This window comes from Pollachius pollachius (genome assembly GCF_949987615.1).
Source record: "Pollachius pollachius genome assembly, chromosome: 20".
Classification (NCBI taxonomy): Eukaryota; Metazoa; Chordata; class Actinopteri; order Gadiformes; family Gadidae; genus Pollachius; species Pollachius pollachius.
In genome coordinates this window covers 16,448,552-16,467,189 of record NC_136953.1, presented here as the reverse complement: position 1 = coordinate 16,467,189, position 18,638 = coordinate 16,448,552, and the positions used below count along the sequence as shown (strand labels likewise).

Here is an 18,638-nt window from a genome sequence, read left to right as displayed (position 1 = left end):
TCCTGGCCGCGGGGATTTTGAATATTGAGGTGAACGCTGGGGGGGCTGGTGTAGTGACTACATTATGGGTTCGTGTTCCCCTCTTACTGTGAGTGATCGAGTGGGAGGGAACTGGCTATGAGACACGGGGGTCTAGGGAGGGTTGAGGCGGTTGCACAAGTTATTCTAGCCATGCACTGCGAGTGATTGTTCTGCTGTTGTTTTGGATTAAAACAGTTATTACGTTGCCTACATCCTCCCTTTCCTTCGGCACTACATAATCATGGATACTTTGGTGTGTGTTTGTATGTTGACACTGACACCACCAATAGTTTTTTTCAGATGGACAAAATACAAGAGAGTACTTCTTTTTCCATTTCTAATGTTGTTGTCATCATGTTTACAAAGCATAAGAAAGCTGAATCAGTCAACAAAAAACTAACAACAAATGTACATTCGTAATATCAGAAATTAAAGTAAATTAAAGCTAGCAAACAACTAACAATCACAGTGAAATAAACAGCAGATAATCTTACATCATGGTACAACACATGTATGAATTGCTTTGCATGAGGGTTGCATAATCCATTCACTCAAGAAAATAAAGCTGATATGTTTCTGAATAAACGACATACTAATCTCAGAATTCTGAGATAATGTTTTAGGGATCTGCTATTTATTTCGGAAATGACAAAATTAACTTAAATAAAAATTTAGGCTACAGAAAATTATCTCAGATTTCGGAGATAATTATGTTGTTAAAGGACAAATCCAGTGTAAAATGGATTTGGGATATGTTTGGTATGCTAACGAGTTGGAACGTTCATCTTGTTTTCAAGACTCGATAGGTAGATTGTCGAACACAGAGATTGTGACATCCTTCAGCAACACGCAATCTCTGTGTTCGCCAATCTACTTATCGAGTCTTAAAAACAAGATGGCGTCGACGGGTGAACTATTGATGGCATTGTGTGTATAAAATGTCCTTTTTAAAGGAGACATATTATGGTGTTTACCCAACAAGTAAACATAGTATTTGAGTTCCAGAAAACAAGTTTTTGAAGCTGTTTGCTGGAAATGGCTTTTAGGAAAAAAAAAAAAATCTTGCCTACCGCTATTCCCCTCTGTTTCAGTCCCTTCAGAATGCGCTGTTGCTGGTGTCTGTAGCTTTAATGCAAATGAGCTGCTGCCCATTGACCAATGAGCTGTCAGCCTGAACCACAGCATGGAGGAGAAGGGACTGTTGCCGTTTGCAGACTCCTGGAGCTCTATATCTATGTAATATAGAATAATATAATAATATTATTATTATATATGGGTATTTATATAATATTATATATAATATCACGTCCAAAAGCTATGTGCGCCTCGGATGATATTATGAATCATAAAGACTGCGTCTGACGTCTCTGGTACTTCCACAACAAGTAAAGACTCGTAGTGGGGGATATCTCGGCCGTGGTTGAGTGGAATATGGGGGAAAGGAACTTTTGCCTTGACTCTCTGAAGTCCATGAAACGCGACATGGAGGAGAAAGGGATTGTACTCCGGGAGCTGAGCTGCTGGACTGCCGCCGAGCCCCCCCCGCCGGACCTGCAAGCTTCCGAGGCAGTTCAGCTCCTGGAGTACACCGCCGGAGCTGCCGGACTGCTGCCGAAGCTTCGACGGCGGCCGGACTGCCGCTGAAGCTTCGGTAGCAGTCCGGCAGGGGGTAGCTCGGCAGGAGTCTGGCAGCTCAGCTCCGGGAGTACAATCCCTTTCCCCTCCATGTCTCCTCCTCCGGACTGCCGCTGAAGCTCGGCAGCAGTCCGGCAGAGAAAGGGATTGTACTCCCGGAGCTGAGCTGCCGGGCTGCCGGCGAGTTCCCCCACCGGAGCTGCTCGTCTGCTGGTCCGCAAAATCTTAGCTATTCTCTGATTGGAGGGGAAAGGAAGAGGGAGGTAATATTCAATTGTGCCCCCTTCCTACGTAGGAGGGGGCACCGAAACTGACTCGCTCGTTTGGTAACTGTCGGCAGGGTACTTTCAGAAATGCATATCTTACTCAAAAAATCATGTACAGACTTTTTTCAGTTTGTATGCGTGTGGGAGCACCAGAGACCCAAAACAACACCCCAAATCCCAGGAAAAGTGTTGTTTTCATAATATGTCCCCTTTAATAAACAAGCTGTACACTTACAAATTTATCAATGCCTCATTTTATGTTAAGACCCTTATTATACTACCAAAGAAGTGTCGGGCTACTTCTAGCCTTTTAAGTGGTTTAAAATAGCGATTTAGTTTTAACCATAACAAAGGCCCCCATTGTTCCAAGTTTATAGCGTTTTGGTAGAATCGGCTAAAAACAGCCAACTTAAGAATGCGTCTATACACGCTTCTTTGCTCCCAAACGAATATTCCAACTCGTTATCATACTAAACATATAAACTAAACATATCCTTTAATTCAGAATAACAAGAGCAGAATTTAATTTCTCAAGTGAATGCATTAGGCTTCGTATAAACCTCCCCTCCCTCATGCAACCATCAGTAGATAGGGGCTGGGGTGAGGGTGAGGGTGAACCCACAGTAGTAATGACAGAGTGAATCAGCTGGCTCAGTGCAGGGGGAGCAGGACTTGTGTTTTCTGAAAACCCGGGAAAAATCGGGATTGAATATACATGGTGAACTCTAACGCTCTCATATCTTACATCTTCTGTTTTCTGATCATTTCATAATCATCTTGTCGTGTACAAAAATAACAATAAAAAGGCAGACAATCAATCTTTTATCCAGGAGTGGGGAGCCATCGCCGACGGTCCGTACGTCCATCCACTGATTCCATCGGTCCAGAGGACATTTTTTCCTCCTTCCTTCCATTATCTTGATCCTGCGGCTGCTTAAATAAATGATACATATAAAACAGCTTTTCAGCAGTTCACTTAGTGCCCCTGGTGGCCGTTTTATGTTGCCCATAGCGCAATAATATTTCAGAGGAAGAGTTTTATTTATTTCGTGAATGAACAGCAGGGGGCAGTGTCTCAGTGGTCCAGACCCTACTGGTCTCAGTGGTCCAGACCCTACTGGTCTCAGTGGTCCAGTCCTACTGGTCTCAGTGGTCCAGTACTGGTCTTAGTGGTCCAGACCTACTGGTCTCAGTGGTCCAGTCCTACTGGTCTCAGTGGTCCAGACCTACTGGTCTCAATGGTCCAGACCTACTGGTCTCAGTCGTCCAGTCCTACTGGTCTAAGTGGTCCAGTCCTACTGGTCTCAATGGTCCACACCTACTGGTCTCAGTCGTCCAGTCCTACTGGTCTCAGTGGTCCAGTCCTACTGGTCTCAGTGGTCCAGACCCTACTGGTCTCAGTGGTCCAGACCTACTGGTCTCAGTGGTCCAGACCTACTGGTCTCAATGGTCCAGACCTACTGGTCTCAGTCGTCCAGTCCTACTGGTCTCAGTGGTCCAGTCCTACTGGTCTCAATGGTCCACACCTACTGGTCTCAGTCGTCCAGTCCTACTGGTCTCAGTGGTCCAGTCCTACTGGTCTCAGTGGTCCAGACCCTACTGGTCTCAGTGGTCCAGACCCTTCTGGTCTCAGTGGTCCAGACCTACTGTCTCAGTGGTCCAGACCTACTGGTCTCAGTGGTCCAGACCTGCTGGTCTCAGTGGTCCAGACCTGCTGGTCTCAGTGGTCAAGACCCTACTGGTCTCAGTGGTCCAGTACTACTGGTCTCAGTGGTCCAGTCCTACTGGTCTCAGTGGTCCAGTACTGGTCTTAGTGGTCCAGACCTACTGGTCTCAGTGGTCCAGACCTACTGGTCTCAATGGTCCAGACCTACTGGTCTCAGTCGTCCAGTCCTACTGGTCTCAGTCGTCCAGTCCTACTGGTCTCAGTGGTCCAGACCCTACTGGTCTCAGTGGTCCAGTCCTACTGGTCTTAGTGGTCCAGACCTACTGTCTCAGTGGTCCAGACCTACTGGTCTCAGTGGTCCAGACCTACTGGTCTTAGTGGTTGGGCGGGGTAAGAATTTGAAAATAAGTTTTATACAAAACTGTGAAAGCATGAAAGGCATGCAATGCTTTATTTTCTTTTTGCCAACGCACTTATTCGAATAGTCCCCAGCTTCTTCAAATAATGTTTACTCATAAACAATATGCTTTAATTTAGACAGTGAATTCCCTTATGTCCCTAAAATGTATTTTGCCTGAGAGAGAGAGAGGAGCGGGACAAGCGTGAGATAAATCTCCTGGAGCCCATAAACACCTCTGAGGAACAACATTCTGGAGGTCTGACTCAATCCCCGGTTCTGATTTTGATTACAGTAGGAAAGGCAGGCAGAGAACAATGCTCAGTGCTGGAAAGAGTACACGCTCGCACAGACACACACACACCCACACACACACACACACGCACACACTTCACACACACACAGACACACACACACACACTTCACACAGACACACACACACACACATACACACACACACTTCACAGACACACACACACACACACACTTTACACGCACACAGACACAGACACACACTCACACACACCCACACACGCACACACTTCACACACACACAGACACACACACACACACATACACAGACGCACACACTTCACACACTCACACACACACACACACACTTTACACACACACACTTCACACACACACACACACACACACATATGCAGTGTCTGGTCCACAGTGACATTTGCTGGCCACACAATGGTCGGTCCAAAATAATCTGTGTTTATATGAGGAAGTTGCTATCTTTCAACTCCTGCTGGTCTTTGAAGGGTTGGGGGGGGGGGCAAATCACAGGAAACACCTTCCCTCGGCCGCCATGCCAGAAGCCAATTACAGACTGGTACACAATGAGAGCTAAAATACCCGTTATGTGGCGAGCTACGAGTGTAGAGGAGACAGCGCGGGCAAGGAGTTAGAGAAATGAAACCCAAGAACTGGGGTTAAATGCAGTTAACCAAGCATTTTACCAATTTTACCCCAACAATTGTTTGGTTCACCAAACAATGTTGTTTAGTTAACCCAATAATTGTCAGTGCTTGGCACTTGTTTCTGTGAACATCCTTAATGTACCAACAGCGATATAATCTTGTTTCTCTTCTGAGAAATATACTTAATGTCAGTCGCTTTGGACAAAGCGTCTGATAAATGCCCTCAATGTAAATGTAAATACTCAAAAAATTAAAAATCGACATATAATCTTCAATACATTTCAGATAACACCTTACCCGTGTTAGACAGTGATTCACTATGTGTGTGATGATCATGGGTATGATTATGATTATTATTAATAATGTTGTGGTGTCCTCTAGACCATGACCCCTCTAACTCTTGGCAGATGGACCGGTCCGAGCTCAGGGAGAGTCACTGCTGATGGAACGTACCATTCTCTCCGGCCCCGGATGCCCGGACCCCCAGCAGCATGACGCCGTCCTTTGTGCTTTCAGGGCGGCTTTGGAAAGACGCGCTGTGAGTGGACGTCAGGAGGCCATTTTGAATTAAATGATAAACGCACGCGCGCACACACACACACACACACACTCACACACACACACACAGAGCCTGTACTCACTTCTCTGTGCCGTTGTCGTTGGTGTCTGTGGGAGAGACAAAGCGTTAGGTCAGCAGGGTAAACAACAACATAGGTCAGCAGGGTAAATAACAACATAGGTCAGCAGGGTAAACAACAACATTGGTCAGTAGGGTAAACAACAACTTAGGTCAGTAGGGTCAACAACAACATAGGTCAGCAGGGTAAACAACAACAAAGGTCAGCAGGGTAAACAACAACATAGGTCAGCAGGGTAAACAACAACATAGGTCAGTAGGGTAAACAACAACATAGGTCAGTAGGGTCAACAACAACATAGGTCAGGAGGCTTCACCTGTGTCAGTCCTAGGGGCCAGCTGGGTGAACAGGGTATGTAGGGAGGTCCTAGGGGCCAGCTGGGTGAACAGGGTGTGTAGGGAGGTCCTAGGGGCCAGCTGGGTGAACAGGGTGTGTAGGGAGGTCCTAGGGGCCAGCTGGGTGAACAGGGTGTGTAGGGAGGTCCTAGGGGCCAGATGTGCTGATGGCGGTCAGGGCTGTGGTGGGCGGGGCCTCACCCATGTGGTGGGCGGGGCCTTACCCATGTGGTGGGCGGGGCCTCACCCATGTGGTGGGCGGGGCCTTACCCATGTGGTGGGCGGGGCCTCACCCATGTGGTGGAGGGGGCCTCACCCATGTGGTGGAGGGGGCCTCACCCATGTGGTGGGCGGGGCCTTACCCATGTGGTTGTGGACGTTCTTGCACTTGAATTTGAGCAGGAAGAAGGCGGCGGCCACGGCGACGCCCAGAACGGGGAGCAGGATCCACAGGAGCTTGTTATCTGTACGGGGGATGGCACAGCGCGTGAGTGTGTGTGTATGTGTGCATTTGTATGTGTGTGACTGTGTGTTGTTCTGTATGTGTGGGTCTGTGCGTGTGGGTGTGTGTGATGTGTGTTTGTGCGTATGTGCCTGTGTATGACTGTGAGTTTGTGTGTGTTGTGTATGTCTGTGTGTTTGCGTAAATGCATGTGTATGTGTGTGTGTGAGGGTCTATATGTTGTGCGTGTGTGTGTATATGTCGTTGTGCGTGTGTGTGTTGTGCCTGTGTGTGTGTATGTGTATGTGTGTGTATGTATTTGTGTGTGTGTGCCCCAGCAGTTGTTTACCTGACTTTGCGGCCGTCTCCTTCTCGCTCCCCCTCTTCTTAGGATCCTCTAAGAAAAGAAACACGGACTCAGCCAGACGGCCATGTTGTCCCCGAAGGTGAACGCTACCACAGACACTGAACGCTCCCACAGACACTGAACGCTCCCACATACACTGAACGCTCCCACGGACACTGAACGCTCCCACATACACTGAACGCTCCCACGGACACTGAACGCTCCCACGGACACTGAACGCTCCCACAGACACTGAACGCTCCCACAGACACTGAACGCTCTCCCAGACACTGAACGCTCCCACAGACACTGAACGCTCCCACAGAAACTGAACGCTCCCACAGACACTGAACGCTCTCCCAGACACTGAACGCTCCCACAGACACTGAACGCTCCCACAGACACTGAACGCTCTCCCAGACACTGAACGCTCCCACAGACACTGAACGCTCCCACAGAAACTGAACGCTTCCACAGACACTGAACGATCTCCCAGACACTGAACGCTCCCACAAACACTGAACGCCCCCACGGACACTGAACGCTCCCACGGACACTGAACGCTCCCACAGACACTGAACGCTCTCCCAGACACTGAACGCTCTCCCAGACACTGAACGCTCCCACAGACACTGAACGCTCCCACAGACACTGAACGCTCCCACAGACACTGAACGCTCTCCCAGACACTGAACGCTCCCACAGACACTGAACGCCCCCCCGGACACTGAACGCTCCCACGGACACTGAACACTCCCACGGACACTGAACGCTCCCACAGAAACTGAACGCTCCCACGGACGCTGAACGCTCCCACGGACGCTGAACGCTCCCACGGACGCTGAACGCCCCCTGGACACTGAACGCCCTCCCAGACACTGAACGCTCCCACAGACACTGAACGCTCCCACAGACACTGAACGCCCCCCCGGACACTGAACGCTCCCACGGACACTGAACGCTCCCACGGACACTGAACGCTCCCACGGACACTGAATGCCCCCCCAGACACTGAGCGCTCTTCCAGACACTGAACGCTCCCACAGACACTGAACGCCCCCCAGACACTGAACGCTCCCACAGAAACTGAACGCTCCCACGGACACTGAACGCTCCCACGGACGCTGAACGCTCTCACGGACGCTGAACGCTCCCACGGACGCTAAACGCTCCCACGGACGCTGAACGCCCCCCCGGACACTGAACGCCCTCCCAGACACTGAACGCCCTCCCAGACACTGAACGCTCCCACAGACACTGAACGCTCCCACAGACACTGAACGCCCCCCCAGACACTGAACTCTCCCACAGACCCTGAACTCTCCCACAGACACTGAACGCCCCCCCAGGCACTGAACGCTCCCACAGACACTCAACACTCCCACAGACACTGAACGCTCCCACAGACACTGAACACTCCCACAGACACTGAACGCTCCCACAGACACTGAACGCCCCCCAGACACTGAACGCTCCCACAGAAACTGAACGCTCCCACAGCAATGAACGCTCCGACAGTCACTAAACGCTCTCCCAGAAACTGAACTCTCCCACAGACACTGAACGCTCCCACAGACACTCAACACTCCCACAGACACTGAACGCTCCCACAGACACTGAACTCTCCCACAGACACTGAACGCTCCCACAGACACTCAACACTCCCACAGACACTGAACGCTCCCACAGACACTGAACACTCCCACAGACACTGAACGCTCCCACAGACACTGAACCGGCTCTCAACTCACCAACGCCCTTCACCTCCGTCTGGCCCTTCGTCGGAAGAACTGTGAACACCAAGGCCTCGTCAGGTCCATGCTGATTGGTCGAGAAATGTGTATGCGCGTGTGTGCGTGCGTGTGCATGTGTGTGTATTACCAGTGTCAGCAGAGGGGCTTTTGTCCGGGGAGGGGGGGAGGGACGTCATTGCGTTGCTGATCATCACTAGCGTCGCTTTGGAACGAGAATTCATTCATTACCCTTATTATTATTAGTCGCTATTCATACATTTACATAACAGTGCACTTCTGACATTCCAACTGCAGATACTCTGAAACCTCTCTCTCGGCCATGTTAGGTGGCTTTGATCCTTTCTACTTTAAAAGGGTGATATTATGCCACCGGGTGTGAGTGTCATTAGCCATGAAAAGCTGCTTTACAATCTGCCTTTTCTTGTGTTTTAGTGACATCACAAGTAGGCGTGTCCACCTAGAAGTATGATGGATAGATCAGCAACATTTGCTACAGTCCACTGGACCGTTGACTGGTCTATCCAGGGCACATCGAGGTGGACACGCCCACTTATGGCGTCATTAATGCACAGGAAAGGGCAGATTTTCAAATAGCTTGTAATGGCTCATCACACCCAAACCTGGTGTCATAACTTCACCCCTTCAGCCATTCCTCTTTCTACAGAGCTTCATAGTGTGTTTGTTCTGTGGACACTCACTTAAATTCGGTCCATTGGTGGGTTTGGTCGAATTGGGACCTGATTGAACACAAAAGCGGTCAGCACGACACGAACAGCAGCAAACAAACACAATGAAAAGATGCAAAGGCCCAGATTCAGAGCCCACCTTTCTGCAGGTCCTTGGGGGTGGAAGCCTCGGAGGAGGGGTTCTGCTCCGCTCCCGTGCTGGCGTTCCCGGACACGGCTCTGGTGCTGTTGACGACCTCCGATGCTGGAAAACCCGCAAAGAAAACCAACGAGGGCGCGGTCACTTAGAACCAAGTGCCAAGCACTAACAATCACAAGGTTAACCCATTACCGTATACAACAGAGACAGCTGGGATAAGATGTCGTCATGTGTGTTTTCATGTGAGTGTGTGTGTGTGTGTGTTTATGCGAGTGTGTGTCTGCGTTTGTGTGTGTGCGCGTCTGTATGTTTCTGTGTGTTTATGTGTTTTTGTGTGTGTGAGTGTCTGTATGTTTCTGTGTGTGTGTTTATGTGTGTGTTCACTCCGCAGGCTCTACTTCTGTTATCTGTTGTCACGGGGACGGTCTCCACGTGGTGCGTGGTTGGCGGCGCTGGGGAGGAATGGTTGCCGGTCACTACCGTGGCTGAGGTAGAAAGAAGACGGGGGGGGGGGGGGGATTAGAGATGCAGGGGGCGTGGTTCCTCACAAACTGATCTGGTCGAGGAGGAACCGTAGAGTAGAAGTAGAGAATATACAATAAGATATAGGTACATTACTAGATAGGGGAGTGAGTGAGAGGGAGAGAGAGAGGGGGAGATATAAATAGTTTGATATTATTCATATATATAAACAGGTGAAAAAAATAATAAAAATACACCCATAAACTAAAACATAAACAGAGAAACCATCACAGGCTGTGGGTGTGTTGGTGGGAGGGGCCTAACAGCGTGTGTTGGTGGGAGGGGCCTAACAGAGTGTGTTGGTGGGAGGGGCCTAACAGCGTGTGTTGGTGGGAGGGGCCTAACAGCGTGTGTTGGTGGGAGGGGCCTAACAGCGTGTGTTGGTGGGAGGGGCCTAACAGCGTGTGTGTTGATGGGAGGGGCCTAACAGCGTGTGTTGGTGGGAGGGGCCAGCTCTAGAGACGGAGCCCACCTCGGACCGTGCTGGGCTTGGCGGTCCCGACGGAGGGGGTCGCCCTCCCTGTGGGCGAGGGGGCCGTGGCGTTCATCACTGTCAGGGCGATCAAAGCAGAGAGAGAGAGCAGCTCGAGTCTCCTCCTTTCTGACGTCGCCATGGTTACATTGTTTCTAAGTTGAATCTCAGTTTTTACCAGGATTCATAAACAACACACACATTACTAGATAGGGGAGTGAGGGAGTGAGAGAGTGAGAGAGTGAGAGAGAGAGAGAGATAGAGAGAGAGAGAGAGGGGGTGATATAAATAGTTTGATATTATTCATATATATAAACAGGTGAAAGAAATAATAAAAATACACCCATAAACTAAAACATAAACAGAGAAACCATCACAGGCTGTGGGTGTGTTGGTGGGAGGGGCCTAACAGCATGTGTTGGTGGGAGGGGCCTAACAGCGTGTGGTAGTGGGAGGGGCCTAACAGCGTGTGTGTTGTGGGAGGGGCCTAACAGCGTGTGTTGGTGGGAGGGGCCTAACAGCGTGTGTTGGTGGGAGGGGCCTAACAGCGTGTGTTGGTGGGAGGGGCCTAACAGAGTGTGTTGGTGGGAGGGGCCTAACAGAGTGTGTTGGTGGGAGGGGCCTAACAGCGTGTGTTGGTGGGAGGGGCCAGCTCTAGAGACGGAGCCCACCTCGGACCGTGCTGGGCTTGGCGGTCCCGACGGAGGGGGTCGCCCTCCCTGTGGGCGAGGGGGCCGTGGCGTTCATCACTGTCAGGGCGATCAAAGCAGAGAGAGAGAGCAGCTCGAGTCTCCTCCTTTCTGACGTCGCCATGGTTACATTGTTTCTAAGTTGAATCTCAGTTTTTACCAGGATTCATAAACAACACACACATTACTAGATAGGGGAGTGAGGGAGTGAGAGAGTGAGAGAGTGAGAGAGAGAGAGAGATAGAGAGAGAGAGAGAGGGGGTGATATAAATAGTTTGATATTATTCATATATATAAACAGGTGAAAGAAATAATAAAAATACACCCATAAACTAAAACATAAACAGAGAAACCATCACAGGCTGTGGGTGTGTTGGTGGGAGGGGCCTAACAGCATGTGTTGGTGGGAGGGGCCTAACAGCGTGTGGTAGTGGGAGGGGCCTAACAGCGTGTGTGTTGTGGGAGGGGCCTAACAGCGTGTGTTGGTGGGAGGGGCCTAACAGCGTGTGTTGGTGGGAGGGGCCTAACAGCGTGTGTTGGTGGGAGGGGCCTAACAATGTGTGTTGGTGGGAGGGGCCTAACAGAGTGTGTTGGTGGGAGGGGCCTAACAGCGTGTGTTGGTGGGAGGGGCCTAACAGCGTGTGTTGGTGGGAGGGGCCTAACAGCGTGTGTTGGTGGGAGGGGCCTAACAGCGTGTGTTGGTGGGAGGGGCCTAACAGAGTGTGTTGGTGGGAGGGGCCTAACAGCGTGTGTTGGTGGGAGGGGCCTAACAGCGTGTGTGTTGTGGGAGGGGCCTAACAGCGTGTGTTGGTGGGAGGGGCCTAACAGCGTGTGTTGGTGGGAGGGGCCTAACAGCGTGTGTGTTGATGGGAGGGGCCTAACAGCATGTGTTGGTGGGAGGGGCCTAACAGCATGTGTGTTGGTGGGAGGGGCCTAACAGCGTGTGTTGGTGGGAGGGGCCTAACAGAGTGTGTTGGTGGGAGGGGCCTAACAGCGTGTGTTGGTGGGAGGGGCCTAACAGAGTGTGTTGGTGGGAGGGGCCTAACAGAGTGTGTTGGTGGGAGGGGCCTAACAGCGTGTGTTGGTGGGAGGGGCCTAACAGCGTGTGTTGGTGGGAGGGGCCTAACAGCGTGTGTTGGTGGCAGGGGCCTAACAGAGTGTGTTGGTGGGAGGGGCCTAACAGCGTGTGTTGGTGGCAGGGGCCTAACAGAGTGTGTTGGTGGGAGGGGCCTAACAGAGTGTGTTGGTGGGAGGGGCCTAACAGCGTGTGTTGGTGGGAGGGGCCTAACAGCGTGTGTTGGTGGGAGGGGCCTAACAGCGTGTGTTGTGGGAGGGGCCTAACAGCGTATGTTGGTGGGAGGGGCCTAACAGAGTGTGTTGGTGGGAGGGGCCTAACAGCGTGTGTTGGTGGGAGGGGCCTAACAGCGTGTGTTGGTGGGAGGGGCCTAACAGCGTGTGTTGGTGGGAGGGGCCTAACAGCGTGTGTTGGTGGGAGGGGCCTAACAGCGTGTGTTGGTGGGAGGGGCCAGCTCTAGAGACGGAGCCCACCTTGGACCGTGCTGGGCTTGGCGGTCCCGACGGAGGGGGCCGTGGCGTTCATCACTGTCAGGGCGATCAAAGCAGAGAGAGAGAGCAGCTCGAGTGTTGAATCTCAGTTTTTACCAGGATTCATAAACAACACTCATTACTACTACTGCTACAACTTCTTCTAATATAATCATATGATATCAACATTACAGCATTACTATAACTATTATTATTAATAATAATACACCTCATCAATATAATGACAATATGATAATGGTGCCTTGAAAGGATTTAATGAACCACTTGAATACAAAAGTTAAAGATAGTTCTTGGAGAGGTCTAAACTAAACCTCAACAACAGAAAAAGCTCTTTGGATCAGTCAATTCATCGTCGCTATTAAACGCTGAGGCCTGCACCACAAAATGGTTGGCAAAGCCAAGCCTTCCAGCACATCAAACCAAGGGGGTGCCAGGTCTGACCTTCGGCTTTAGTCGCTGCTGAGGTCAAATCGTTGTTAGGCCCGGAATCATTGGTTGATACTGGGAGAGGGAAGAAGTAGAACATTTCATTAGCTGGTGTCCGGTACGGTCTGCGCGCTACTTGCAAAAGTGTTTGACACCCCTGCTAGACCACTCATTTCACTGGATAACAATTCATTCATTCATGCTTTTCTATATATAATTTGTACAGCAATCATACGTGTAATTCATTCGTAAGTAGAGTGACATGAGTTTAACAACACAAATATTCTTTAAGAAAATTAAAAATGGAATCAATGTTTGCTAAAGTATTCAATATAATAACAGATTCTTTAGAAAGGAACCACAGAGTAAATAAAACCTGAAGCAGAGATTCAATCTTAATGACAAGAGAAATGTAGGGGGGGGTATTTCCATCCCTGTGCACTTTGAGACGGCGTGCGTGTGTGGAGCGGCTTCCTAGTCCTCTGATACACTATTGTTATCCTTGAGCCTTTATGTTTGGGGGGGTGCAGCTGTGGGGGCGGTTAGGTTTCCTGTATTCTTCTGTCATCCCTGGTCTATTTTTACCCCCCCCCCCCCCCCCCTTCCTTTTTTAAAATTTTGGACACCAACAAGACGTGTCACTGACCCGTTTGAAGGGGCTTTCCGACTATCTGTCTGTCTGGCTGTCTGTCTGTCTGGCTGTCTGTCTGGGTTCCTGACCTGAGCCCTATCAGAAGCTCCACCAACCCCCCCCCCCCCCCCCCCCCCCAAACACCATTCACAGATGTTAGTTATCCCAGATGTCCCAGATATCCCAGATGTTAGAGTCGTCCTCCAGTCCCCTATCAGACACCACTGCTCCCGTCAGGCAGAACAACACATCATACCGTGGTGTCCAACAGCACGGCTGGTATTACAGTCCTTATGTCAGTATTACTGTCAGGTCTTTCACTGTTGTGTATGTGTTGATGGGCTTAATGAGAAGGAGACAGAGAGAGACAGAGAGAGGAGAGAGAGGAGTGAGTGAGTGAGTGAGTGAGTGAGTGAGAGAGAGAGAGAGCACACAGAGCACAGGGGGGCTGACAACCACGCATTGATCGCTGCCTTGCTTTACTGGTTCCTTTCAGGGCAGAGTGGCTTGTCTTAAATGAACAAATGCGATTTTTTATTCATCTTTATTCACTCTAAATTCCCTTAATCTGAGTCGACAAAGGGCATCGGCTGCATGCAGAGAGGAACTGATTGGAAGTAGCCTGAATGCACATGACTTGTTCGCAATGAAAGAATATCTCCCCCCATCAAAATGTTAAGTGATAATAATATAAAGTCTTCTCCTTTCTTCCTGTTGTTAAAACAGTCCAGAGTGAGGAACGTTGTGTGGCTCAGCCAACGGAGAATATTCCCAGCTCCTCGTCCAGAGGAACATCTGGGGGCCCCCCCGTGATGACAGGACAGGGGGGTGTTTCCTCTGATCCCCCCCGCGGAGAGGAGGGCTCTCTCTCTCTCTCAATATTAGTTGATCTTGTAGTAAATAGGAGTCAAATGGGTGCATGCGTACACACACACACACACACACAAACCCACTATGACGCAGATATATTTGCACACAAACACACACAAACAGAGACACAGAGTTGATCTGATCTCAGAGAAACGGGAGTAAACATTTTGATTGATGCCCTGAGGTCCTGTTCAAAGTGTGGAAGCTGATGGGAGGAGATAGAGTCCTTATCGCTCCACATAGCAAATCACTAACACAAAGCATGGAAAACAGAGTCATTACGTCGCAGTTCCCAAGAACTCCTTTCATATGGTAACTGCCCTGATCTGAAGATGTTTTGCAGAGTTTCACCTTCTTCACCATGTGATCTACTCCATTCCCCACCATCTTTTTGGTACACAATCGTTCACAAATTGTATCATGAATTAAAAATCCCTGTATGAAATGAAAAGAGATGAAATTTGGTATGAACCATATACGTGAGAAAAAACGATTCACTTTTATGCCGTGAAACAACAGGAATCTAATAATAAAAAACTAATATCTGGTAAAGTGTAAAATCTCAGTGTCCTCGATCTATTCTGCTTCAGGACTCACTGAGAGTACACTGGACCAAACAGTAGACATTAAACTGAGTCCTGATCAATCCTGTCATCTCCGTGCTCCAAACCACGGTTTATCACAGGCTGACCCCTTCACACACACAGTCCACCACCACCCCCACCACGGTTTATCACAGGCTGACCCCTTCACACACGCAGTCCACCACCACCCCAACCACGGTTTATCACAGGCTGACCCCTTCACACACACAGTCCACCACCACCCCCACCACCACCACCCCAACCACGGTTTATCACAGGCTGACCCCTTCACACACAGTCCACCACCACCCCCACCACAACCCCAACCACGGTTTATCACAGGCTGACCCCTTCACACACACAGTCTCCCCAGGGTCCAGAGAGGGACTCAGTCCATCTTCTAAGTGGTTCTGCTAGGACAGTTCTCTCCCACCACCTCCACCACCACCACCTTCACAATCTCCTCCAACTTCCACCACCCCAAACTCCACCAGCCCCACCTCCACCCGAAGATCGGCTTACTTCCGAGCGGCTCCACATACCTGGGATGAAGATGCTGCAGGACGCGATGAGGAGGAGCAGGGGGACGTTGGTGGTGGTCTTCATGGTTCTCTCTCTCCTGTAGCCGTGGGCTGGTGGTCCTGGGGTCCTGCGGTCGCGTTCTGTCCTCCCGGGTCACCGCCGCCCCAGACCAACAGCCAGTAGGAACAAGAGAGCGAGAGAGAAGGGGCGGGCGACAGTCACATCTATTTTTTCCTTCTCTGGGCCACTTCCTCCCTGATAATGGTGGAATGGAGGAAAGCGTGGGGGGGGACCGGGGGGAGGTCTGTCTAGGGAGTGCTGGGGGTGGAGGGGCTACTGGGATTTTAGAGAGAACGGCACGTAGAGACTGGGCAGGGAGGTGGTGGTCCCGGTGTTGTGGAGGGAGGTGGAGGGGGGGTGGAGGAGTGAGTGTTGTTTATCCCTCTTCTGACAGGAACTCCAGTTCGGACGGAGCGTGATGCCAACTCTGAATCCTTCACAGATTTGTTTTTTCCCTCGTGGCCACAAAATGTCAGACCCACAGGGTCACGCAGCCGCAGGAACCGACCCGGGAGGAACTGAACAATCTGCAGCATCTGTTTGCACTCCCCTGCGTGTTAATACCCGTGTTGTTTTTTAGTTTCAGTAGAGAAACAGCGGAAAACACACAATGCACCTAATAATAATAATAAAGAATTTCTTTCACTATCGAGGGAGTAGTGTAATTGTGTGGTCATTTCTTGGGTTAACTCTTATCTTCTTGTATACTTAATTAAGTCTATTAGGGCCTTGCGGAGGAAACACCTTGCTATGTGGAATTGGCCGGCGAAACCCTTTCCCATTGGAGAACTCCAGTCGGTGCCAAATTACTCTGGTGGGAAACCTGTTCTAAGTCAACAGCTCATCACCAGATCACGGGCTAATACACATATAAAAGCCTCATAGGACCACCCATTCGTAGTGCGAACACCAGTTCTGACAGCTTCTGCTTCTACACGGGGTAACACAATATAATGTGGCATGTTCCTGATCAATCAGACCCTGTGGGCGTGGCTTCTTCACCTCCTGCACACATTCATTTAGACTGAATATTTACCTGGATTCGGGAGATGCTTCTTGGACCATCTCCAGTGTGGACCTTGAATCTCAATGCACTCAATTCAACAGGCACTCAATCACAATGCAAATATGATGAACCGTTACGTTTTTTAGGTATTCGATTTTATTTTTGATGATTGTATATTCATTGGCAGAGGACGGACGACATAACATTCTGGCATAGTCACACACACACGCACGCACGCACGCACGCACGCACGCACGCACGCACGCACGCACGCACGCACGCACGCACACACTCACGCACTCACGCACACACACGAAATACGGGTTCAAGTTGAAATTCATGCACATTTTATTGAACATTTATATAAAATACTTTTCATAGTTGCAAGTGCATGCCTCTTCTGCCAACAGTTTTAAAGGTTTAATTACAAAAGCAAGGCGTCATGTCGTGTAGTGAATTACTTGGGCACTTAAGCAGTCCTTAAAAAAGATTAGAAGATTTTTTTTGTTTCGTCTTAAAGTACTGAGCAGTATCAAACCTGTAACTCATATACAAAGCAGAGTTTGAAATAATAATAATAAATTTTCACTTTCTGTGGCACATTTACAAAAACAGAACAAAAACGGATTAACCCATTACATGACTAACTGCTATCATGCATTTTTGAATTCCACATGTCACCACACGCACACACACACACAGACACACACACACACACACCTCACAAGAACCGTCAAACATGCTTAATTGGACTGTGTGTGCACTAACAAGCGCGCAATAGATTAAAAATCGTTTTCTTCCATTTCGTAGTTAAATGCTTCAATACAAAACCAGTTGAAGGCGTAGGGCATCACTGTGTGTATTGAGAGGATGCAGGTATAGGATTCCAGTACATGTTCACTAAAGCGCGGTATATTTGAAAATAGGCCTCAGCAGCCATGGAAACCAGACATCCCACTTCAATATCCGATTTTAAAAAACATGCATAGGCAGACACTGTATTGTATTTTTTTTATACATAATATAGGTTCTCTGTTTTTTTTATTTATTTTTTACTTTGTTCGCAATACTTATAAAGATAAAATAAACAATCCATAATTCCAGCAAGCCACGATAAATCTACCCCCCCCCCCCCACCTCTCTCAAATAAAGACAAATAATACAAATATTTGCAAATGATAGGTAAAATGTAAATTCCAGTTATGAAACTCAAGAAAATAGGTATTCATTACCAAGTTAATTAGCCATTATACAGACAATTCAGGTCATAGCACACACCAAAGAACCTGAGGTAAGCATAATCTGTACAAAACCATAGACAATCTAGTATTTGGCATTTCAACATGTTGCAACATTCTTCTTTTTAAGACTGCCTAATTCATCTCAGAGCTATTTTATACGAGTAGCAAAAAGGAAATCATCAATAAATAGTCCTTATTTAGTTTGTACACCCTTATATGTTTAAAAACATCTCACGTCTGTCCTTTCTTAGTGCTGTATTTTTGTAAACGTACGATAGTTAGTAAGAAGTTAAACGAGTTTTCCAAGTGTTTCGGTGTAAATGAGAAAGGGTTTCTCGGAGAAAAGAATCACAAACACAAACACAAACAGATCTAATCCCCCCCATAGCCTCCTCTCCCCCTCTGACAAACTGTCTTAAGTTAGCACTGAGCTAATAAAGACATGTAGCGCTTAGCTCGGGCCCCTGGCAGCACTGAGCTCGGGGCCCCTGGCTGCACTAAGCTAGGGCCCCTGACTGCACTAAGCTAGGGCCCCTGACTGCACTGAGCTCGGGGCCCCTGGCTGCCCAGAGCCGTGAAACAGCAATAACTTAGAATTGACAAGGAACTAATATTTCAAAAAGGCATGTAAAAAAACAAAACAAAAAAAACGAAAAACGAGCAAAGTGAGATGTGAGCACAACATGTGCAACAAGCTCCCCCCCCCCCCCCCTTCCCACAGACACACCCCAGCGCCTCCACACCCCTCACCCCCACTCTGCCTGTCTCTGCCCTGCGGGGTGGGGTGGGGGG

General features: G+C 49.3%; 1 protein-coding gene across 8 annotated transcripts; it reads right to left on the bottom strand.

The window, feature by feature from the left end:
- Window positions 1-344: 344 nt before the first annotated feature.
- On the bottom strand, window positions 345-15,782 carry LOC307091141 (uncharacterized protein). Of its 8 annotated transcripts, none has more exons than XM_079758034.1 (15): window positions 15,560-15,781; window positions 12,948-13,007; window positions 12,489-12,542; window positions 10,923-11,000; window positions 10,252-10,329; window positions 9,656-9,742; window positions 9,258-9,362; window positions 9,131-9,169; window positions 8,560-8,634; window positions 8,430-8,468; window positions 6,682-6,729; window positions 6,253-6,354; window positions 5,559-5,583; window positions 5,371-5,453; window positions 345-2,852 (listed from the first exon to the last, which is right to left on the bottom strand). In XM_079758034.1, exons 1-15 carry the CDS (start codon window positions 15,621-15,623, stop codon window positions 2,836-2,838), a joined length of 954 nt encoding a protein of 317 aa, XP_079614160.1. In that variant the 5' UTR covers window positions 15,624-15,781; the 3' UTR covers window positions 345-2,835. The 8 variants fall into 8 exon arrangements, with proteins under 8 accessions (XP_079614160.1, XP_079614161.1, XP_079614162.1 ...); XM_079758035.1 differs by having other exon boundaries at window positions 345-2,855; window positions 5,371-5,438; XM_079758036.1 differs by having other exon boundaries at window positions 5,371-5,438.
- Window positions 15,783-18,638: the final 2,856 nt, after the last annotated feature.